Source organism: Vigna unguiculata, chromosome 3 (genome assembly GCF_004118075.2).
Source record: "Vigna unguiculata cultivar IT97K-499-35 chromosome 3, ASM411807v1, whole genome shotgun sequence".
Lineage (NCBI taxonomy): Eukaryota > Viridiplantae > Streptophyta > Magnoliopsida > Fabales > Fabaceae > Vigna > Vigna unguiculata.
Genome location: NC_040281.1, coordinates 64,412,174 through 64,436,937, shown reverse-complemented (window position 1 = coordinate 64,436,937; position 24,764 = coordinate 64,412,174). Strand labels below are relative to the sequence as shown.

Below are 24,764 nucleotides of genomic sequence, written 5' to 3'. Positions count from 1 at the left end.
ATGTGATTTTAATTAATGGTATGAAATCAAATTCATAAATTAAAAAAATTTCAAAATTATAAACTTGATTTTTCTTTCTCTCCTACCTTACTCGTCATCTTGTGTATCAAAATCAATAAAGAAACTCATTAAGTTTTTTACAAACTCGTTTTTCTCACAAGAATATATAAATATATATATATATATATATATATATATAAATAATATGTTTTTATAATTTGGGTAACTTATTAAATTCGACTAGAAAAAACATGAACCCAGTTTTTTTTTTAGTATGATACACTAAAAACACACTATTTTAATATTTTAGAGATATTTTTAATATATTTTAAAATTTTATAATCAGTAATAATTACATTTGAAGATACAATACATACAAATTCAACAAAGAATTTAAATTCAAAAAACTTTTAAGAGGAGAATGGTTGAAATCAAATGCCTATCATAGTAGAATATCTTTTCCAGGTAATTATAAGTAACTGGAAGAGTTAATTAAAGGTAACTGGAAAAACACATTGTGTGAAGGGTGAAGTTGTTGGACCAGGAAAGACACCACATAAACCTGTGTCATGTTAATGTTAAATACTCCAAAATAAAGAGGATAAGATAGGATACATAAATGTCCAGATCTGGGTATGTCGAAACATGGTTAAATAAACTGGGCCATTGTCGTTTGTTGGCTTGCCTAGGAATGAAACAATTCTCCATTCCTAAGTTGACTATGTTAGCTGAGTAGTAGATGAAGCCCCACTTATTTCAAAAATCTTAATTAGTTGACCAAACCCCTCTAATCCCCAACCACTCACGGATTCTCCTACAAGTCCCACCACACCATTTTCAAATTCTCTTTCAGATCATAAATGGCATCACCGTAATTCCACCTTGCTTCACTTTTACCTTATTCTTCTTTCCAAATTTCATTCATCTTTAACGTCAAAAACAAGCAACCCCTCTCTCCCTGCAACTTTTACCCTTTTTACGATTCTACCCTCAACCACTGCTCTGTCAAATTACGCTTCTACTCCTTCTGCTTCCTCTTTGCCGCTCACTGCAAAACCATTTTCGAATAAAGGGTACTTTTGTGATTTCGATCTTATAAAGAGAGAGAAGAAGAAGCAGAAGAGAGAAGGTATAAGCAGCCGTTTTTTCTGTTGGTATATGAAGGTGGTGAAGAAAGAAGAACAAGAATGGTGTCCGACCAGGATATTGCAAAAGGGGTGGAGTCTCTGCTGCGTCACTCTGACCCCAACTCCATAACCACTGTAAACGCCGTCGTTCAGCAGCTCGAGGCTAAACTAGGGTTAGACCTCTCTCACAAGGCCGCTTTCATCCGCGACCAGATCGACCTTCTTCTCCGCTCCCACCCACCGCGTGCATTTCTTCCTCACTCTCCTCCTCTGCACAAAGACTATTTCAATCCTATCCCCCAACACCACTTCCCAACCACTCACTTTCCTTCCCATTTTGCCCTCCATGACGAGATCAACTTCCAGCACCCCAACCCTCCTCCACCCTGCAAAGTTGATTCCTTTCCTGAAAATGCTGCCACTGTTGCGGCACCTCCAGCGCCCAAAGTAAGGTGCGGTTTTTCATATGCCCTTTTGTTTTGATCTTCAACTTCTTAACTGGGTCTTCCTGGGTTTTGTTGTTGTCGCTTAAATTAATTAGATCTTAGTTCCAAGTTTTTTCTTTTTTTTGCTTCGATTTAGGGTTAGAGTTGTCCGAGTTGTCCGCTTTCGCTTTCGTCCGAAGTACGGTTGCGATCTCGGGTTGATCTCCTAGTGTATGTAGTTCGAGTACTGTTCCATTTCCGGAAACTCTTCATGGTTGGTTTGTTGGTTGTTGATGTTACTATTTTCTTTATTATTGGTTATCGTGGTTTCCTTTCGTTGAAATTTGATGCTTTTTTTGTTAAAATAGTTGTAAACTTGTTCATGTCATGTCATTTTCCAATTGATGATTTTATTATGTTAAAATAATAATAATTTTGCTTATTAAAACACGCCGGTCCCAAATATCTCTTTCTTTAACTATTGTCCTCTTGTAGTCCTGTTTCTTAGCCCTCTATTACCCCTATTGTGTATTTATTCCCATTCCATTGACCTGGACGCCTGACAATTTATTTGCTTACTGTTATTTGTCGTTTTTCAGAATTTTAAATGCATTTTTAGTATACTGTTCAAAAACAGCTTATATATGTCTGTGTAGTTGTTTTTCTTCGTATATACATAATCAGCGTATGCTAGCCCGTGCTATGTTGTGACTTTCTTCAAGTTGTCTGGTCTCATGTTCTGGTTAGCTTTGAATATGTAAAATTTTTCTCCAATCTGTCTCTATCATATACTAAGAATGCTGTGTTGCTGTTCTTTATAAATGATTTTCCAGTGTTCAAACTGGAGGCAAAAGAAGAGGTGGTGCTGGTGGTCTAAACAAAGTTTGTGGTGTTTCTCCTGAGCTTCAGGCAGTTGTTGGTGAACCTGCATTGCCAAGAACTGAGGTAGTTTTCTTTTACCAAACCAAGTTTAGATCCCTCACTTTCACTGTAAAAGCATGGATCTTCATTTATCCATAAAAAAATTCATATGTAATCCAACCCTATCATGTGCTCAATTCAGATTGTGAGGCAGCTTTGGGCGTACATAAAGAAAAACAACCTCCAGGATCCTGGTAACAAAAGGAAGATAATTTGTGATGATGCACTGCGTTTGGTATTTGAGACAGACTGCACTGACATGTTCAAGATGAATCAGTTGCTAGCTAAACACATTATCCCACTTGGTCCCTCAAGTAAGTACTAAGTAGCCCATGCCCTGTTTGGATAAACATGTTTCAAGAAAATAAGAAGATGAAATGAAGAAGTTTCTCCCATAACTAATCCACTTCAGCTTTGATGCAAGTTATTTTATTTAACCTTTGGAAAAGCTATTTATTTTACCTTCTTAATATTTTTCTCCTATAACTGCTTATTGAAAAATTTACCTTTCAGAACCCAAATAAAATGAGGATACTACATTACCATCTTTTCTACCAGCGGTTTTGTTGTTTTTTAGTACAATAATCTTTAATATTCTTTCAATTTTATCACTCCAGAGGAGTCACAAGCTAAGCGAGTGAAGGTGGACGTTGAAACTAAAATTGAATGTGCCGAACCTGCTTCATCCACCGTCGTAATATCTGAAGCACTTGCCAAATTTTTGGGTACTGAGGGAAAAGAGATGCAACAATCTGAAGCCATAAGACTTGTTTGGGAGTACATCAAGCATCACCATTTGGAGGTGTGTTGCATGTTCATCACATTATCCACTCTTTCACATGCTCAAACATTATTCAACCTTCTGTTAACAAATCAATACATAAATAGAAGTATTTTTCTGATGGAGTTTTAACTATTGCTCACGGACATGAAAGATTCTTGAAATCAAAATCTGATTGAAAGCTGAAAACTAACAGAAACTGAAGAAAATGCCTTATATTCATTCTAATGATATTTGTTTCTAAAATTACTTTGGTGAGCTGTTGCCTTTTTTATTTGGACAGATGGATCTAAATGTAAAAGAGATTAACAATGAGAAGGAATAATAATTGTTTGGTCTACAATTTCTCCATATTAATTGCAGGACCCTTTAAATGCAATGGTGATATTATGTGATGCAAAGCTTCAAGAGCTACTTGGTTGTGAAAGCATTTCTGCTCTAGGAATACCAGAGATGTTAGCGCGTCATCATCTATTTAAACAGTCAGACACCCACGTAAGGTTAACATTCCTTTCATCTTATGTATATCTATTGTGCTACTAGTGTGTTTTTTTTAATCTCTGGAGCATTTTGTCAACAATCTTGTGTTTATTCTTTTTTATCTCTGAAGCATTTGATCAACAATCTTGTCATGTGGAAATCTCTCCTCCTCTCAATTGTGTTTTACCTCTATTCAACCCTTAGTAACTTGACTGACAAATGGTTCTGTGGTTTTTCTTTTATTGTTGTGCAGCGCATGATCCGCAGAGAACCGTAGTTCTATGTCTGTGGCTGTTGGTAGATGATATAGGAACATTTTACTTATTCCTGTAACTTCCTTAATCTTTTTGTAAACTGAATGTTGTCTGACAGCAGTTATTAGGTTCGTTGTTTAGAATGACAATGGATACATTGAGCTAGGGAAGAAGTATATTATTGTATTTAAGATATGGCCCTCTAGGTTGCCCCTGCATTTTATTTTATCAATTCTCAATGTCTAACCTCAACTGAACTCCTTTTTGGAATCACTAATACTTTTTGTACTTTGAGTTACACCAACTACTCTGAAAGAATGCACCTACTTATTTTGCCACTTTTCTGACAGGCTTGCAATTAATCCTCTGTCTCCTTAGAAAAAGTAAACTAGAAGTTGTTACATCGTACATTTCTATTTGAAGTTGCACAATTACAAGCATAAGAGGGTTTAGTGTGTATTTTACTTTCTTTAAGGATCAATTGTTTACCCAAAATTACTAGTGACAAAGTTATTCATTATTACTTCTTTCTCCCCTCAAAAATTGAACAAGGTGTAATAATGTGAGGTAATCTTAGGTAAAGCATGCATGTAAGCCATTATGATATCTTTACTGGTCCCCAACAAGGACAGAGCAGGCTTTGGAGCATTCAATTTTTTGTTACTATGAACCGACATGAAAATACAAGGCGTCGCATTCCAATCCTCCATGTTCTCACCTAAAAGATTCACAAATCTCGAATAACTTGTTCCTAGAACAATCAGACAATAAAATATTGGGTAACGTATATTTCTAAACCATTTTTTATTTCCCCATTCCAATTCAAACCTTTTTTGGTTGTTTGTTTCTGGTGTAGTTTCTCGTATGGCAACATTAATCAAAACATACTAATCGGGGAACAACATGTGCGATGGTGTTTAGTACATGTTCGGATTGGAACCTCCCTTAGCGCAGAGATTTCAGTGGCTGAAACATTAAAGACATGGTATATAGATTGAAAACGCAAATAGCTTCAAAGGCCGAAAACATTGTCCAAATAATCGTCCAAGTAATAATAACAATAAAAGGAAAGTTCCAAAAAAAGATATGAAACGGTATTATTTGCTATTTCCAAAACGAAGTGTGTCCCTAAAAACCCACTATGTTGTTATGCACACATAAACACAGATTGAATATTTGGATGATAAGTATAAAATCTGATAGAAGATGAAACCACGTCAATTTCAAGAAAATAATGTATTAGGGAACAACATTCCTACATTGTTGAGAGGATTTTACAGTCCATTTAAATTAAAATCGACTATATACTGAAAGTTAAATTATTAAGATTCTTGATTTTTATAAGAAATTAAACACATGCGCTATCGTGTTTGTATACACATTTTTTAAATATAAATGATATTATATTAATATGTGATAATAGTGTAATGTTATTAAATTAATATATAAAATAAATTTATATATATTAAAAATAAAGTGAAATGAATAGAAAAAATAATTTAAAAAATAGATAAAAGTAACCGTTAATTTTAAAAAATTTAATAAATAATTATAATGTAAATGGTAGAATTAGTATTATGAGATGTGGATACAGAAGAGAGAATTCTCTTTATATATTATTATAGATATCTAAAAAGGATATAACCATGTTGATACATATATAATTGTAGACCTGAAATCTACTTTTTTACTTCTTATTATCTTATTTATTTACAAACTTGAGAGAATTGTATATAACGTGAATAATTTTTATTTATTTTATAAATATTTTTTTATTATAAATAATAATAATATTATTATTATTATTAATATGTTACTTAAATAACATTTGTTACACTATTAAGCTAAACTCAATATTCAACCATTCAAAACATCAAACTTAAATCATACATCAATTTCACTAAATTACATCACAATTCTATATTAAGACCAACATATTTTAAATAATTAACTTCTCCTACCTAAATAGATGTTACTGAACTTAGGTGTTTTCCATGAACTCTATCTCACATAGGTTGTTCTATCTACATATGAAAAAATTTGTTCAACAATCAAAAGCACATCCTAGTGATCCTAACTGGACAAAGATTTGTGTCAAGCTCTTAAATGCTACATACAAACCTAAAGATTCCAAATTTTGATTAGATATGATTGTAGATCTCAACACCATAAGTTCTATGGCATGTTCTACTCCAATCTTCAAAGAGATGAAGAATAGAGTCTAGAGAAGATAAAAGAAACATTTAGAAAAAAAATTAGAAATACAATAATGTATATAAAATAAAATTATGTTAATAGAAATTTTTTTTATAATTTCAATTTTTTTTATTTTTATGTATAAAATTTTAGAAAAGGTTGTGTTCAATCTCAGATTGCCTTGGTGGGGGTTAAAAAAGATAATGATTTACATACATTTTTATTTTATATACATCTATTATAAAAAGAAATTGTAATAGTAAAGTATTCTTTCCCTGACATTTTATCATTAATTGAAGTTTATTAACATTATAGAACAGACAAATTGTGTAATAACTTTAATAATGATTTCTTTATGAATTATAATTACCATTTTTAATTATGCATGTGAAGGGAAGGCCATAGGCTTTTTCTTTTGGACGGGAGTGATCCATGGGCACTTTCCATGGCCCCACGTCACCGTCCCTCTTTCCTTTGCCTTTTTCAGTTTTTTTTTTCTTCTCGTAGATTTTCAAATGTTAACTCCACTATTTAAATATTAACAATTTATTTATTGAGTTGGTAGAGTAAAATGAAACTCTTAAAATTAACACAAAAATATAAATACCTAAAACATAAAATAGACAATATGGAGAAAAATGTAAAATTTGGGTGTATAGTCTAGGTAGTGACATTTTGATCTTTGTGATGGGTAATTGGGTTTAGGAAATACTCGACTTTTTCAACTGGGGATGAGGATCTACATATTCGTTTTGTCTTCATCTTCGTTCTCATACCTGTTATAAAATTCGTCCTTGTCATATCTCGTTCCCTTTAAATTATTAAAATACTTATTATTTATTAAGTAATTTTATATTCATTTATATATATATATATATATATATATAAATGCTTTTTTTCACTATCCAATATATATTTGTTGAGAATATTACTTAATATATTTTTTTATTTAAATTAATTTTTAAGAAATATTTCAGTTTTAAATATATGTTTAAGTTTTAGGAAATTAGTTATTATTTTAGATCAGGGTCCGGAGTGAGATATTCTAAATATTTTATACTTGATATTTGTTATATTTTTTGCTCTATATATAGAGTATATCAATAAAATATAAAAATATGTTCCTCCGTATAACATATTACATATATCTCTCATATTTTCAAAAGCCCTAAAAATCCCAACAACTGGTATCAGAGCCGATGGTTCATAACCAAAGGGGTTACTCATACACCTGAAGGACTCACCCTTGAGGGGAGATGTTGGGAATAGACCAAGTGTGAGTCAAAGTCCCACATTGGATAAAAAAGACAAAGTTAAACACTATATAAGAATAAAGACCCATAACAACATTGCCTTAAGATTTTGGGGTTAAAGTGGTGTCTAAGGTCTTATATGTGTAAGACTAATGTCATATAACCATATAGAACCACAATCTCTCAATTAGGGATGTCAAAAAAATCTGTACCCGCGGGTGTCAAATAGGAAATGAATATTAAAAATACTTGACACGTGGTAATTGAGGTTTATTATTTGTTTATTTTGTTTATTTTTTAGGAATCAATTGTAGAAAATGGAATTTTTGATAAAAACACTAATTAAAAAATTTTCATTGTGTTGAACGTCATTTTATAATTACTTTTATAATTATTTGGACTTGTATGAACTTTAGTTTATTTGAACTTTATTTAAAATTTATGACATAGATGTATTTTATTTCGTTTTATTTGAATTTATGATTAAATATTTATTTTTTAAATAATTTTGTAAATATCTGCGGGTACCCGTGGATACCGCGGATATGAAAAAAATAGGCGGGTACCCGTATAACAGATACCCGACGGATATGGGTACGGATACGGAACGAATATTTATCAAGCGGGTAGGGTACGGGGGAGCTACTACTCGTACTCTACCCGTCCCGTTGACATCCCTAACTCTCAATGACTATAACAATGACTATAACCATATATGTGAAAAGAATATATATATATATATATATATATATATATATATATATATATATATATATATATATAACCCAACAATATTAAAGTCGTCGAAAAGGTAACTTTAATTAGTATATAACAAAAAAATTTCATTAGAATTTAAAAAAAGTGAAGTAAATATATTTAAAATAATTTTAAATTTGAATATTTATTTTCCTTATATATATATATATATATTTAAATATTTTAAATTTTATCAACCAGGTTTCATTAATGTTTGTAAGTTTAATAAATGTTTTGGTTCTCATGAAATTTTATTTGATGTTAAATGTATATAATTATAATATAATTTATTTCTAAATATTTAATATTGAATAAACAACACTCCTTTTAATATTGAATATTTAATAATACTATATTTCTTTTACCAAAATTTTTTATTTTTCTATAAAAATTAATAAATTGATATTGAAACAATAAGAAATCGGGTATGGGTATGGGTACAAGTATATATCCGATACCCGGTGGGGATGAGAATGAAACAAAAACTTGATACCCATTGAATTTAGGTATGGGTTTGATGTTGAATTTTTTTCTCTTGGGATGAGTATGAGGTAGCGAAACTCGTCACTGTCCCGTTATCATCCCTAATTATAATAATGAGAAACAATACTTTTATTATAAGATTGTTTGTTAATGTAATTGTATTTGTTTTTTTTATAGTCATTTATTGCTATTATATAAAGTATTAACTTAAGAGAGTTTGTGTGTAATAATTATTTTATAATTAATTATTTTGGAGGGACTAAAATAATATATTCGTCTGCGATGACAGCTCCCTTACGCATTAACTGTGGTTGACCGCGCATCAACAGTGGTTGTGCGCGTATCAACAGTACCTAAGGGGTGATGGGCCCCAAAAATTTAAAATTTTTTAAAATTAATATATTTAAAATTTTTCAAGTTTTTATTTTTTTTAAATTACAATGTAGTTAATACATTAAAAATTAGTAAAAATTAAATTAGATATCTTTTTATTATTTTTTGTAACACAACATTTAATATTAATAAATAATAAAATAATAATACAAGTATTTATTAAGATAATTTTTAATTTATTTTCATTGTGTTTTGAATTTATCACATATTGTACTCATCCTCCACCGTCTCATGTTTTTCTTGTTGTTTACTTGTTTATGAATAAATAAGTAAGTTAGACACAAATTTATTAGTTTTACTCTTATCTTTCATCTGTTTTCTTCTATTCTCTTAAAAAAGACATAACTCTCTTTTGTCTCACTTGATAGTGAAATATTAGTTTAATAATTACCATTATCTTTTTAATCTCATGAGTCTTAGTATGTGTATATTCACTGTTTATGAATATAAAAGAAAAAACAATCTGTTATGTTCTTTCATAACTGATTTTTAATTGTTGCTCAATTATCATAAAGTTTTCTTTTAGTAATTGTGTTTTTGAATATTTGATTTGATTATGATAAATTGTTTTTAATCTTAAATTTAAGAAAAAAGATATATTATGAAAAATAAAATGATAGATTTATTTTTTAAAAAAACAGATTCAACTTCTTTACATACTAGGGAACATGATACTAATAATTTAATTGTTCAATTAGAAAAATCTTTTCTTAAAATTTAAAGAATAATTACAAGTGAGGAGTCTCGTACTAATTTTGTGGAACGTGATATGATAAAATGTCTTCAAATATAAAAATATTTAATATATGATAATATATGATTTCTTTTGTAGATATAATTTTTTTTGGACACATTTATTCTAAATTATGTATTAAATTTTATTGTATTTAATAACAATAATTAAACAATAGCCACTATATATTTATATTTTTATTTTTATCATTCATTCATAGATTTATCATTTTTTATGGACAAATATTTGTTGATAGTCATGGCGTTAAACTTGCAACTTCTTTCGCCCTTCATTCCAAATAAATTTGAAAGGGGTAAGAAATGATAATCTGTAACATTTCTTACCCCTTTCAAATTTACCATATTTGAAAATTGTTTTTTATAGTTTTTTAATTTGCTAATCAAATAATTGATTGACCACAATAAAAATTTTACACAACTAAGGAAAATGTGTAGTGGATACTCTTTCTTCATTAAGTCCCTAAGTCCCTTAAAATATTGGATTATGATTTTGATATTTCTAGACAAAATTTTCTTTTTGTTTTGGATCCTTCTAAAGTAACTCATCAATTTTGTTTTAAGCAGAAAATCAAATATGATCATTCATAGTAACTCATATCAATTTTTTGAAACAATAAAAGTATGCTACACTTCAAAATAACTCTTAAAATATGTAAAATAAATGTGATTTATCTATCTTAAAAGGAATATTAGGAACTAAAGATAGATATCTAATATTTTAGATAGATGAATATCAAAGATAAAAATCAAAGGAAAAAAAAAATCTTTTAAAGAAAATAAAATTACGATAAAGAATTCCAAGACATCAAAGATTAAGGATATGTTGACACTCTCCTAAAGAAAAGTATTGGTTTCATACTCTACTTTAATAAGATGATAAAATATATTAATATTTAAAGTTAAAAATATTACAATATTAATATTAAGTTGTTAATGTAATTTGTTTTGATTATTTTTAAAATATCACTTCTCTTTCTTTGAAATGTGATTAAAAATAAAAGAAAATTGGTATAAAATTAGTCTTTCACATCACATGGTTTACAACATCATGCATTGATACAAATTTGAAGTAATATTCATGTCGGATTATTAAATAGTCGAATGTAAAAATTGAGTTTTCCTCGCGATTTCTACTTCTTTCCTTCTCGTTTCTTTCCTTGGAGTGACAATGTTAATAGACTTCTCTCCTATTGAATTGGAGTATGATTCGTTATATGTAAATCAACATTTACATTTTTAAAACAAAATTAATTAGATTTAAAAAAAAACATGAAGTTTTGAAATAAAATTTATGTGTAATAATTTTATTCGACATAAATTTATATTAAATATTTTATCCAACATAAATTTACGCATCTGAAATTATGTATTTATATCAAACGGTTACCTAACACAGAAAATGATAAATATCTTATACAAATAATTAATTTTTATACTGCAACATATAGTTGAATTGTAATGCTCTGTCTTTGTAATTTTGAAGGAAAAAAAAAGTAAAAAGGTTCGAACCACTCGTTACTATTAACATTCAATTGATGTTTTCTTTTTCTCTTTTGATGATCAAATTTTCTATTGTACCTAATTTTTTGTTCATATCTTTCTCTATTTGGTGTCAAATAAGTGGAAATTTGAAGTTACAATCTTGGAAAATAAATTAAAACAATTAAAATAGTGATTTTTGTTATCATATTGTTATTATTATTATAATTTTGCCATAGTACATGATGTGCTTGAAATATATCGATCGAAGTGGTCACTTATTCAAACTCATCTTTATTATTTCCACCAATGATATAAGTATGTCTTTATTTTATGTATATTTAGTACATTTTTTTATTACATTATATATTATATAAATTCAACATGAGAAAGAGCTTTTGACATTCACAAGACATGAAAGAATAAAGATAATGACTTGAAACACGAATATAAAGGAATGAAGATCATGACCCATAACATGAAGCACATCTGAAGAATAATTCTTAGAAAAATTAAATTATGTTTATATGTTTTTTGGGCTTTGACTTTATTTTAGAAATTAGTTTATATTTTTATGTTTTTAGACTCAGAATTTTTTTAGGATTTACAAGTGTTCTTAAACTCATGTGCCTATATATAAAGGTACCGAAAACTTATGTAAATAATTTTAGTCATATATTAAATTTTATTTCATTAAAGAGGATTCAAGGATTGACATTTTTGAAGTGAATCTTCCTTAACTTATAAATCTTATTAAATGTAAGTCTCTATTATAAGTTCTTATTAAAGAGTGACATTTTTGTGACAAATCTTTATTTATTTATCAATCTGTTAGATTGTGACATATATGATCTTAGTCTTATTTTGCGTTATTCTTTGATTTATTTAATCTAGTTTACATAAAAAGAATTTAAATTCAGAACCGATAGTACACTTTTTTGGATAGGATCGTATCATCTTGTATCCAGAACGAGGTCCTAGTTAGCATTTCCTTTTTTATCTTTTTTATGTCATATGAAATAAATAAATAAATAACCTAATTTTTTTAATGTGTTTGTTTTGAAATTATGTTTTGTTTATTGTTTTTAGAATTTTGTAAGGAGTAAAATCGTAAAGCTTTATCCAATTCCATTGAGTTTTTAACTTTTTCATATTCTTCAATTACATCGTGCATTTTTACATTTGATTTGTGAAAATTATTTTTGTATTTTTTTTAATCGTAGTCTCAATTAACTTTTACTTTGATTTTTCATGAGTTTTAATATTTGAAGAACAATTTGTTTAGATTTCTTTTATTTGTATGTTGAAGTACGAAATTGAAAAAATAATAATAGTCGATCCCAGTCAAAGGAAATAAATATAAAAAAGAAGAGAAACAAATATATATTGAATGAAAAGAAAAAGTAAGGATCTAAGAGAAAAAAACTTTTTAGAGTTCAACACAATTATTATGATGCATTGTTATTATGATTGCTAATCTATTAAATTATATTTAGTCTTTTTTACTGAGTCTCCGTGTTATTTAAATTAATTTCTTTTTGGTAGTTCTATTTATTTATAACTTTATTGATTTTGTGTATTTTAAAATTATTTGAAGTTTTGTCTAAAGTTTTTTTTAATTGTTGACCCATTGAGTCAAGAGTTAGATCTCATAGCATTTTTTACATTGATTTGTCACTCTTTGCTTAAGCTATTGAAGTTCTCTCTCAAGCGCTAAAGAAAATTTGAGTGGAAAAAAACAAGAGTACTTGAAAAAAAAAAGAGCCTACAAGTGTAATACATTAGTGGATTTTTGAGTGAAACACTTAGGAAAGGGTGAGGTTTTAAATATACTTTGTTTTGTTTTCCTAACCTTTCTTGTAGGATCTAGTAATATTGGACAATACAACATGTTTGAGCAGAGACATCCTTTGAGAAGTGGCTTAACATATGGTTTAACCTATCATACTCCTCACCAAGATCATTTGATTAGAGGAATTGAAAGTACCAAAAGATTTGCCTGAAGTAAATGAAATTGTGTCACACATAATACACCTAAATGGAAAAATATGTGAGCTTAGAAGAAGGCTCAAGCATGACATAAAACTTTTGCAACCAGATAGGACAAGTGTTATAACAGTCATTAAATATAAATGTTATGTCATGAAACTCATCAATGTCCTATTAGAATGCAACTTCAATACTACTTTCTATAATTAAAGAGGAGAGAGAAAAGACTTTGCAAAAGTTAAATGTGTTGAAATAGAAGACAAGAACGAAAACTAAAGAAAGCACAAGAAAAGAAAACAAAAGAAATGAGAGAGAGGAGAAAGAAAAGAGAGAAAGAGAATAGAAAACAAAGAGAAAAGAGGAAGAAAAGAGAGAAAAGGAAGTAAAAGAAATAGAGGAGAACAAAAAGAGAGAAAAGGGAAAAGAAAAGAGCTTCTTGATTTGTCATCAAAAGAAAATATTAATTCATCTCCTTTTGTTTTGGTGTTTAAGGAAGAATTGTTCATGAAGAAACAATGGCACTAACAACAGAGAGAAGAAAGAATGATATTACTTCAGGAAAGATTTATTCATCAAAGAGGAATGACAACAACCATGAAAGAAGAAATAAAAAACAGAGAAAGAAGACAAGCTTAAAATTCAATGAATATGTGTTTGTTCTGTCTTTCCCTTTTCTGTGTCTTGTATCAAATAATACATTGTTTCATCCTTATTTTCTGTTTCCCGCTTCTTGTTTCTCTTTATTCTCTCGGTTCAGTTTCTTCTTGATGATAGATACCGATACGCTGTTAACGTGACAACAAAAATATGCAGCAACTAAAGAGCCTAAAAATTTCACAAGTTACACCTATATAAATTAAGGGATTAGAATCAATGAAACCAAAACATCTGACAAAGAAGTCACTATCTATCACAGCTAAACAATTGCATAGAGTTCATAACATAATAATGACAAAAAAAATTAGTCGTTAGACTTGAATGTAATTTATAGATGAAGACAGATAACTTAAAGTTTGCTGTTTCTACTGGGGGAGGGAGCAAGCAGCAGGCCATTAGGCCGTAACCCGATCCATCCTGAGCACCAACTATATCCCCATGTCCATGGCATCACAAACTGAGCTACTTACTACAATAGCAATGCTAGATCACAAGAGAGATCACTATTCTTTCTTTAAACCCTGTTTTATTTTATACTTTATCCATATAAACATTTGATAAAGACCAAGGCCACTGCAACCCTCCACTACTTTGGAAAATAGAGAACTGGTGAAATTTGTCACAGTATCCAATTAGAGAACAGATGGAATACTCATAAAATCTGTACAACGACAATTCTATGTGCAGTCAAAACCACTTCTATCCAGATTGCAGGTGTATTTGTTCACCAAGTACCAAAACTGCACCCAATGTGTTCTTGAGTGATGAGTTCGAGACGTTCTTTCATGACAGCCATAGATAAATAAGCCGGGAAACACAGCCGGAAAAAGCATGTATGAGATGAAGGCAGGCGATCACCAGGTTCAAGGGATCTGTATATGTAGAGTCGTGAAGCCAAACCACGGAAACCTTCAACTGGTAAATATTTTACAGATGTCCAAAAGAATAGAAGAACCTTCCTTTGATCAGCTGTCATACTCCCAACAATCTGTTCAAAAGTGTTTTTCAACAGAATAAAAAGAAAGAAAAAACTAAGCATCTCTCGACAAATCTTAAAATACTGAGTTATTTATAAAGCTTTCCAGAACTAATTAATAACCACCCATATTTACTTAAAAAGAGATCATTGACAAATTAAATAGAGACGGGGGAAGTTAATTTTCAGACTAAACAAAAGATGAAATTATATGCTAGCACTATGGAAAATTCAAAAATATATATTTGGTATGCTACCACTAGTCATAAAGAGGTGCATATTCAAAATGTATAAAGCTACATGCTATCAGAAAAAGGGCCAAAACTGACAACTATAACAATTTTGACAGGGTTTAAAAGAGGGAACACACGGGTACAGCAATGAACAGTCTGCTAGCAAATAAGGCATAATAATTATGATTGGAGGCTTCAGCAACAAAAATTAGAGAAAAGGTTTCGATAATAATCTGAGGCGTATCAAAGGTTGAGCTTATCAGGACTTAGGAAAGGAAAAATTTACAGTAACAAAGTTGAGGACTATAGCAGACTAGCATGATTGTTGATCAGAGTAGTTAAAAGTGGATTCCAACAGTAGTCAATAGAAAACAATTCCCTTAGGGAAATGGACACTTCAAAGTAACCACCATAGTGATGCTTTCCAAGAAGCACCACGGCAATAAAACACATTTTGTTCAGTTGATAAAATGGAAGCAGAGACAGCCTTAAAGAACATCATATTGCATGTACTTGTCACCCACTAGAGGAGGCCTTAAAAAGGAGATGGAACTTAGAGACAAATTTCGTGAGATTTAATAATAGCAGCATGCACATACCTCCCAAAACCAAGAGATCTGAATATCTGTCTCACTGTAACCATTATACTCGGTGTGTGCTTTCCAATCCTCAACAGAAATGGTGTCTTCACTCCCATGCAGCATCCAATCAAGATCTTCAAGGTCTAAACTTTGGAAGAAGTACTGCTGGAGCTTGGAGTTTGAAAGAATATCAGCAAAACCTTTCGCAAAATGTGATACCTGCTCAGATATGGATGTTACAAAGCGATCCTGTATAAGAAGTTCAACATACTTATCCCTGTTCTTACTATTAACTACAACGTTTTTTCCCCCAGAGCAGAGCTCAACCACTTTCCTCTGTCCCAACTCCTCCACCTCTCTAACAAATGTCAGTCCTAATGCATCTGAATCAATGAAATCAGCATCCATATCCAATATTTGCTTGCAGCCATTATACAGACAAGGGTCCGCGCTCCTTATATCCTCTAAACCAATATAGCTTCCCGCCAATTGCAAGAAAAACACACGATCAAAAACAATACCCACTTGCACCCTATGCATCAAAGCTAATGCAATAACTCGACCAGCAAAGCTGAAGTACTCAAGGTGCAGAGGATGTACCTTAGATGCTGCAAAACAAGTAAACAAAAAATATAAGCTAAACTCATTATCCATAAATGCTATAATGATTGCAATGAATAGAAGATATAAAGCAACATATGGTTATATCTTAGTCCCTATCTTAGGTGCGAACTAATATATAGAACCAAAATATTTAGATGTGATAAACAAATATGTGAGTTTTGAGTAATAGACAAGAAGCTGTTGCGTCATATTTCAAATGATGACAGAAGGATGCATAGGATTCTGCAAACAACAAAGTTTATCCTTCAATGAGAGGTCAACTACATGGATCATCCAATGTATTCTATTTTTATTAAAGATATTTGACAACTTCCAATATCCTTCTTGGTCACCTTCTCCTCCTATCACAGAACTAAAAATCATAATATCTATTCTTCTCGGTGATGCCTCCAGTGGCTTTCACTGTACATTTACAAACCACAACAAATTTTGTATCATTTTTCCTTAATTGGGGCTACACCAAACATTACTTGTATAATCACTTCGTATTTTGTCTTCTTTTTTTCTGTACAGTCACACATCCATCTTAACATTCTCATTTCTATCACTCCCATCCTTTTCTCATGCAGTTCCTTTAAAGTTCAACATTCATTACCGCCAAGTACAGCCAGTCTATAACAGTATAATAAAATTTGCCTTGGAATTTAACTGATGATCTCGTTCCCCATTTCAGCAATCCTAAGCTCAGAAATATTAAGTATGGCATTTTCTCTCATTTTTACTTCCAAGTTCTATTCCTTGTTACTCGTTAAAATAGTAATGCATATATTCCACCCTACTCCTACTTGAATGAGAACACTTTGTTTACAATGTCTGATTGCAAAGTTGTTCACGGTTGACTAGTCCCCTCTATTCCTCAATCAAAACTATATCGCTATTAGAGAGACTTTAGTAAGTTCCTGGTAAGAACTTCCATAGCTCGATTAAACAAGTAAAGATTACAGGTTTGACATAACCCTATCCTTAAAGGAAAACCTCTCACCTATTGGAGTTCTCGCATCAGTAATTACCTCATCATACATGTCTTGTATAGCCAAAATATACGTCACACAAACACCTGTCCTTCCACAACACACTACTTTTGGTACTCTCAGGTCAGTAAAAGCCACAGGTAAGTTTCTTTACCATCCCATCAATCTTGTCAAAGATAAATGACTTCCATATAGACCTTCCTCACACAAAACTAAATAGATTCACAACAATCATCTCAATTTTTAATTCATGCTCCCCTTTTCTCACAATTTCATGATGTGGTTCATATGTTTTATTTATACCTATAACCCATGGCGTATTATATAAATTCTGAAAAATGATATGGCCCTAAAACACCCCCAAATGGTTGAATAGTTTAAAATGAACATTAACAAATTTCATTTTCATATGTAAAGTAGTTTTTCAGCAACAACCTTCCTAGAGAAGCAGTAAGGTTTGATGCTTTATGAAATCCAGAGATCACAATTGAAATCCAGGAAACACTCAACCCCCCTTGTAGGGGTAAAGGCTACAGGCTTACATTTACCCTCACTGGAACCCCTCAAATTAAATTTAAAGAGTTTTTATATCATGGAAGTATTCTATTAGAGCTTCCTGGAAAGTACGATGATAGACATCACTTTTTCATCGTATGATGCAAGGACTACCTCTTGTTTGTGGTCTGACACTGACAGGAGTTAGACATTGCTCACTAGGTTTGTTTGATTTAGCTTATTCCAAATAAATAATTGATACTTCTATTTGCTTCTTGAAAGAACTTTCGAAAAATAAGTGATTATTTCCAAAAATTTTAAAGGTCATCCTTTCAATGGGTCAGACACATGATTAGTCGATTCAAAACTAAAATTAGAATATATATATATATATATATATATATATATATATATATATATATTCATTTTTTAAACATTCAATAAAGTAATCTTAAAATCAAGACATCAGACAAAATGCCTCTGTACATACCCACACCTTAAAAGCTTAGAAGGAAAAGAAAGAATGAAATGAGCATTATAGTTTGTATTATTTTGTTAACAAAAACAGGATATAGAAGGATAACAAATGCCACCAAGAGCTACGCTACTCTTGCTACTCTCTAGAGCAACACAAGCTGTTCCTCTTCTCTATCAACCAAAAACTCGTCCTCCTCAACTCTCTTCAAAATCAAATACAAATAGAATCCCTCTATTCCCCTCCCCAATTTCTCTCTCCTCCAACTACCTTCCAGCTCAGCCCTTGGGTTCTTCTTTCTCATGTATATTTTTTTCCCACCGTGTCTTGGTACCTTTGTAGGCTAGTTGTTGAGGAAGTCCACTCATTCTGTAGGCCTCATCAATACCGTCCTCTTGAAGAATTGTCTTGTCCTCAAAACTCAGTCCTGGAAATTGACTCCTAATTGAAACTTCATCTTCCCATGTAGTCTCCTATGATGTCTTCCCTTTCCAATGGATGGACCATTGATTCATTCGTTCTCCCTTCATCATAACACTGTGGAAAGCTAGGACAGACATAGGTTTAATTATTTCAGCAACATCATCCTCTGAACCAATGGGTAACTCTTCCATTGTCTTATAATTCCCCACCATTTTTTTTGAGAATGGACACATGAAATACAGGACGTATCCTTGAAGACGAAGGCAACTTTAATAGGCTAAGTGCCTTGCTCCCCTATCTCTATGCCCATATCTATTATTTTCACCAAGTTCTTTTGTTGTGTTTGGTCCAGGCCCATTAATCCCTCTACTAGTCCCTTGGTTTTTGGGAATGATACACCCTGAAATATTTGAACTAGTTTTGTAACCCGAATAGCCTCCCAATTGTGTTTCTTCTTTCCCATGCTATCCTCTATTCTTATTCGAAAACTTCATATCAATGGCTCTTGCTACGCTCATCATTCTTCTTCTTGTAAGTGGACTTACAACATGCAAACTCCTTATTTGGGCCCTAATTTCTTCATGCAAACCATGAATAAAGTAAGCAAAGTATTGTTTGTCATGAAATTTGGGAACCTAATCCACTAAACATTCAAATCTTTGTCGTAGTGACGACAACTACTCGAATACACTTCCCTCACCCAAACCTCCATATCTTTCAATCAATTTTTTCTTCAAATCCTCCCAAGTTAATTCATCATAATCATTTAACAGTGTGTTGAAGAAATGAATCATTGCCCCCCTCCATACATAATTGAGCAAGATTCACCCTCATTGTCGAACTAGTTTCTTGAACCCTAAAATAGATTTTAGCTTTAGTGATCCAACCGGTAGGATCTCTTACATCGAACATAGGTAGTTCAATCTTTTTCACTGATTGTTTGAATTCATCTAGAACCTTTGCTTTTAAGGACTTCAAGCCACTTCCACCACTAGACGACTCCTTATTCTTAGACCCAACAAAGCTCTCTCCCTCCATGTGAAGGATTTTTTCCGAGCTATGAGTCATCAATTCAACTAACTTCAATTGGTTTATCACAGCCTCCTTACGAATCGTCTCTATTGCTGATTGGTTTTGGATTGCTTAGAGTCGTATCTCCTCCATGACAACTCTCATTTGTTCCAATTCTCCCTCAACAATCTCAACCCTAGCATCCATGTCAATTGTATTTTATGGCTGATTACACCTCACGTCCCTTTTTCTTTGGTGGTATTCACCGTGAAAAAGGATCCGACAAGTCGAACCAAATGTTATAGACCCACACCTTAAAAGTTTAGAAGAAAAAGAAAGGAATAAAATAAATATTGTAGTTCATATTATTCTACTAACAAAAATAGGATATAGATGGATGACAAATCCCACCAAAGCTACGCTGCTCTCTAGAGCAAGCAACACAAGCAGTTCCTCTCTTCTATCAACCAAAAACTTGTCCTCAAATCTCTGCAAAACCGAAATAGAATCTCTCTATTCACCTCCATGATTTCTCTCTCCTATGACTGCCTACCACCTCAGCCCTTGGGTTCTTCTTTCTCACGTATATTTTTTTCCCACCATGTCTTGGTACCTTCGTGGGCTAGTGGTTGGGGAAGCCTGCTCATTCTTTGGGCCTCATCAGCCTCTCTGTACTATTATTTGAGGTTCATTAACCATATAAAAAATGTAACTTGGCAAATTGTTTGGAGAAGTTGAATATACTTTTTGTGAAAGATATAATTCAACTTCTTGTTTCGTGGTTTTCCTTGTAAGAGATAAACTACTTGCATTGTAAAATATGTCTCCTAATAATATTGTGATGCCCATTCTCATAGGAAGAAGAAGAATGTAACTTGGCAGATTGTTTGGAGAAGCTGAACATACCTTTTGAGAAAGATATAATTCAACTTCTTGTTTAGTGATTTTCCATATAAGAGATAAAGTACTTGCATTGTAAAATGATGTCTCCTAATAATATCGTGATGCCCATTGTCAGGTTAGATATTTATTCTCAGGTTAGATCTTTTGTTATACTACTCATTTAGTTTTCAGATTGAGTTCCTCTCGTGCGTGCGTGTGCTTTCTTAGAGTCCTCTGTTTTTAGACATTAACTATGTCATGCCCAAAGTATGGTACTAAAGCCCACATTTTTAAGTATAGTCCCCTGCACAATCAAATAAATTGAAGCATAGAGGGCCTATAAGACAATGGAGATCATCCAAGGATTTCACCAAATAGGGGCATATTTCTTTAAAGAAAAACCAATGAGTTACACAAATAAAGGTCATATGCGGAGGTTAATGATTCACAAATAAAAGACATGACTTACACTATGCGGAGGTTAACGGATGGAACATTATGTAAATAAAGATCATATTAAGCCTCAACATATTTTATAATCTTAATAAAGGTCAGGTTGTAAATAATAAACATCCAAGTTACTGAAATAAAAAGAAAGAATTCAAAAAATACAGGAGAAACTTACCAGGATTAGGGAAAAATCTCCTTCGATCAGTTGGGCATGCCACAAAAAGTGCATTTTGTGGATTGAATATTGCTTGGCATACCAGAAGAAACCACTCCCTTAGTACACCTGGGCCAGTAGCTTCCTCATTTTTGAATTCCATAAATAAGCCAGCATGTAGAGATTCAGGCTCAGCACGTGCTATGTATTCAAAAGACTCGGCCAACAACTGAGACCTGTCAATAAGCATCTCGTGCAACTCCTCGTAGTCTTCTTTGACCTCTGGGAACATCATCATGGCCAAATGCCTTCTAGACTCAAAATTGGTCACAAACCTATGCTCCAGAATCCACTGATGCTCATCAGTCCTCTTTGCATATCGAACAATCAACAGACACAGCACATTTCTATGTCGCCTCAAAACACTCCAAAGCTTTTCTTCAGCACCATCATAAAGCTTAGAAATTTGATACAACTCCTTCAGGATGGAAAGATAATGAGACCACCCAGGATAAAGATTATCCCCTTCCATCATCTCCTGGCCAGCCAAGCTCTGGTCCATTTTTTGAAGGCACTGGTCGATTTTGTTCAATAACTGAATGTACAAACAGTGAAGATATTCAATCTCTTTGGCATGCAAGAGATCATTATTGCTTTTGTCTTCAGCCATAGAACCGTCGACAGCTTGTTGTTCCTTGATTCCAGTTCTCAAAGGCACTAAGAAGGCAGTAAAATCCACAACATCATTAGACAAAGGCCCCACGGCTCTGTGGGATTCCATACTCGAGTCCAAGTCCATCAACAAGCAATTAACAAGCTCAAAAACAAAGGGGAAAATGTCCTTAATCAAAACTAACCCCTTAGCATTATCAGAACCAGCGTAGGAAACCCCAGCAGTTTCCAACAAGGACCCAAAGGTACTCCGGCAATAGAGATACAAAGGGTCATTACTTCCAACTCTCCTAAGCAATTTACAGAACTCTAAGACCACACACGCACACTGCCCATGCAATGCCTTAGACAAGGTATTCCGGCAAGAACTCAAAAAGTGCCTAACAGAAGACTCGGCACAATCCTTGTTACCTGCATAAGGGGACACATAGAGCATAACAAGCACGTCAGGAGCAGAAGAAGACATGAAAATCTGAAAATACCCAGAAGCAGATTCGTTGTCAATCCTCGGAGTCATGTTCAAGTAACTGGTGATTAACCCTTTGATAGTCTTCAGTGAATCGTGAACAGTCTCACCACAGCAGAGTCGATACACGAGGGAAACCATGTCGTTGATTATTTGCCATGCCTGAGGGTGTTCAGTACTGCGCATGCGACCTACGAGTTGAAGATTGGCGTCGTTTTGAATGGAACATTCGGCCAGAGTCTGCTCCCACTGAAGCTGCTTTCCGCGATAAATTAATCTCTGTTCAAACACCGGGATTCCCTTCATGCTTTGGATACGTTCGTGAATCGATTTCACACTGTCCTCGGGAAACGCTTGCATCACAATCGTGTTTCCGGCTGACATCATCCGCACAAAGAACTGGATGTGGGATCGCGTATTCTGCAAGGCCGCGGCAGAGCCGCTGCCGGCGTCACCGGAGGAACCCGACCAGGAATTCACCGCCTCTTCTTTCCGCATCCTCACACAGACTAAGTCTGAGAAATCTCCGTCATCTTCTTCGTCTAGTTTTCGTTTTGACGAGTGACGGTGATGATCGGCGCCCCCGCTGAGGTGGTGGACGGCGGGGGTTTCAATCATAGACATTTAGGAGGCGCCGCTCCGAGTGGCTGTGTCAGACACAAGCCGAGTGAAAAGTCCAAAAAGCCATCCACGAACAAAGTCTCACCGGTGAGTTATGCGGTGAGCCGAGCCGAGCCGAGCCAGAAACAGGAGTGTGTCTGTGCGAAAGAAAATTGGGTTTTGGTTTTGATGTTTTACCGTCCTTCCTCTGTCTCTCCTTCTAATCCCTTGCTGCTTCTTTATATATGACCACTTTGTGTTGGTTTTTTCAATTGCCTCTCGAAACGGCGTCGTCTTCCGCTGTGCTGAGGCGCAAATGCTTGGACTGCTCCCTCGAATAAGCCCAAGGTGGGACCCTCTGCCTTTTGGAAGCAGCGGATGCTTATTTGAAATTTTTTTAACATTAAACTTTATATTAAAGATTTTCCATTTTATATTAATATTTGGAGCGGAGAGATAATGTATCTTCTGCATACTTAGCAGAGAAGCTGTCAGACTTTTTCTTCTCTCTTATTTTATTCTGAGGTTAAAAGAATAAAATAAATCAACTTTTTCTTCTCCTTTTACTTTTTTTTTTTCTTTCTATCTTCTACTGTTTCTTTTTCCTGTAGTATGCCACAAAATTAAAAATAGTATAATGTATCTTTCAGGTTACCATAATAATGTTAACATAAATAATCAATCAAAATTTTATTCTAAAAATTACTCTATCGAAATATTTTATTTTAGCCATAATATGTATTTAACATATAATTTAAGTAAATAAAGATGTGAGTGGTGGACAAGCAGGTCACTCACTAGACAAAAATGAATTTATCAAATACTATTATAAAATTATTATTATTATTACAATTATGAAATTTAAATACATATTTTTTAATTTTATTATAAACTGCTTTTATTTATTTTATAGATAGTTTTATAATTCAAAATAATTAAATTTAAGAAAAAAAGTTAAATTAAAAAAATGGTAAAGTTGATAAAATAATTATGTTAATTCAAAAATATATATTTAAAGAGTGACTTTAAAAAATATTTGTGAAAAAAAAAAAAGAGATCAAACTCTTATGTATGAATAATTATGACATTAAATATAAATAACTATTGTAACTTTACTATAAATAGTTTTTATATATTTTTATAGATAGTTTTATAATTAAAAAAGTGGTTAAATTTAAAAACGATCAAGTTAAAAAAATATAAATTTTAAAGAAAACTGAAAAAATGATAAAATAATTATTTTAATTTAAATGAGAAATTTGTAAAAAAAATATGGCTAAAAAAAATAGAAATTCCTTTTATATATAAATTAGATAAATTTGATATCAAATATTAAAACTTTTATTTTACTATATTTTAAATTATTAACAATAAATTTATTGCATCATTAATTTAAATATTAAATTAACATTTAATGTTGAACGTAAGTTATTAATTTAGAACATCAACTCATGTTTATTATTCATAAAGTTTTTTGGATTTTATGTAAAGGGTACTGTTAACACACATTGAATTTAAGAAAAAAAAATTATAATTAAGTATAATATTAAATAAATTTTGACATAATAATAATTAATGTAATTTTATTTTATGAATCTTACTAATTAATGTCTTAAAAATATTTGTTTAAATTAAATTTTATAAAAATTCATAGCTCACTCTAATATTAAAATAATTATGATATTAAAAATTATTAATATAATTTTATTTTATTTAGAGAACAAAATTATACGTAAATATTATACAATTCTAATCAAATAATTTATTTATTTCACAACAACAAAAATTTTAAAAATATTTAAAT

General features: G+C 31.8%; 2 protein-coding genes across 3 annotated transcripts; one reads left to right on the top strand and one right to left on the bottom strand.

The window, feature by feature from the left end:
* Positions 1–869: 869 nt before the first annotated feature.
* Positions 870–4,326, top strand: LOC114175994. 2 transcript variants are annotated; one of them, XM_028060868.1, is made up of 6 exons: positions 870–1,579; positions 2,386–2,497; positions 2,616–2,787; positions 3,091–3,275; positions 3,618–3,749; positions 3,988–4,326. In XM_028060868.1, exons 1-6 carry the CDS (start codon positions 1,188–1,190, stop codon positions 4,009–4,011), a joined length of 1,017 nt encoding a protein of 338 aa, XP_027916669.1. In that variant the 5' UTR covers positions 870–1,187; the 3' UTR covers positions 4,012–4,326. The 2 variants fall into 2 exon arrangements, with proteins under 2 accessions (XP_027916669.1, XP_027916670.1); XM_028060869.1 differs by having other exon boundaries at positions 874–1,579; positions 3,618–3,754.
* Positions 4,327–14,177: 9,851 nt separating this feature from the next.
* LOC114176153 (E3 ubiquitin-protein ligase UPL5-like) lies at positions 14,178–23,251 on the bottom strand. Its single transcript, XM_028061092.1, has 3 exons — positions 21,244–23,251; positions 15,756–16,345; positions 14,178–14,935 (listed from the first exon to the last, which is right to left on the bottom strand). Exons 1-3 carry the CDS (start codon positions 22,982–22,984, stop codon positions 14,672–14,674), a joined length of 2,595 nt encoding a protein of 864 aa, XP_027916893.1. The 5' UTR covers positions 22,985–23,251; the 3' UTR covers positions 14,178–14,671.
* Positions 23,252–24,764: the final 1,513 nt, after the last annotated feature.

Coding starts and splice junctions, on each gene's coding strand:
- LOC114175994 (XM_028060868.1), top strand. CDS start 1,188: ATGGTGTCCGACCAGGATATTGCAAAAGGGGTGGAGTCTCTGCTGCGT. Junction 2,788..3,090: donor TATCCCACTTGGTCCCTCAA/GTAAGTACTAAG, acceptor TTATCACTCCAG/AGGAGTCACAAGCTAAGCGA. Junction 3,276..3,617: donor TCAAGCATCACCATTTGGAG/GTGTGTTGCATG, acceptor TATTAATTGCAG/GACCCTTTAAATGCAATGGT.
- LOC114176153 (XM_028061092.1), bottom strand. CDS start 22,984: ATGTCTATGATTGAAACCCCCGCCGTCCACCACCTCAGCGGGGGCGCC. Junction 16,346..21,243: donor GAGATTTTTCCCTAATCCTG/GTAAGTTTCTCC, acceptor CTTGTTTTGCAG/CATCTAAGGTACATCCTCTG. Junction 14,936..15,755: donor AGATCTCTTGGTTTTGGGAG/GTATGTGCATGC, acceptor ACTTTTGAACAG/ATTGTTGGGAGTATGACAGC.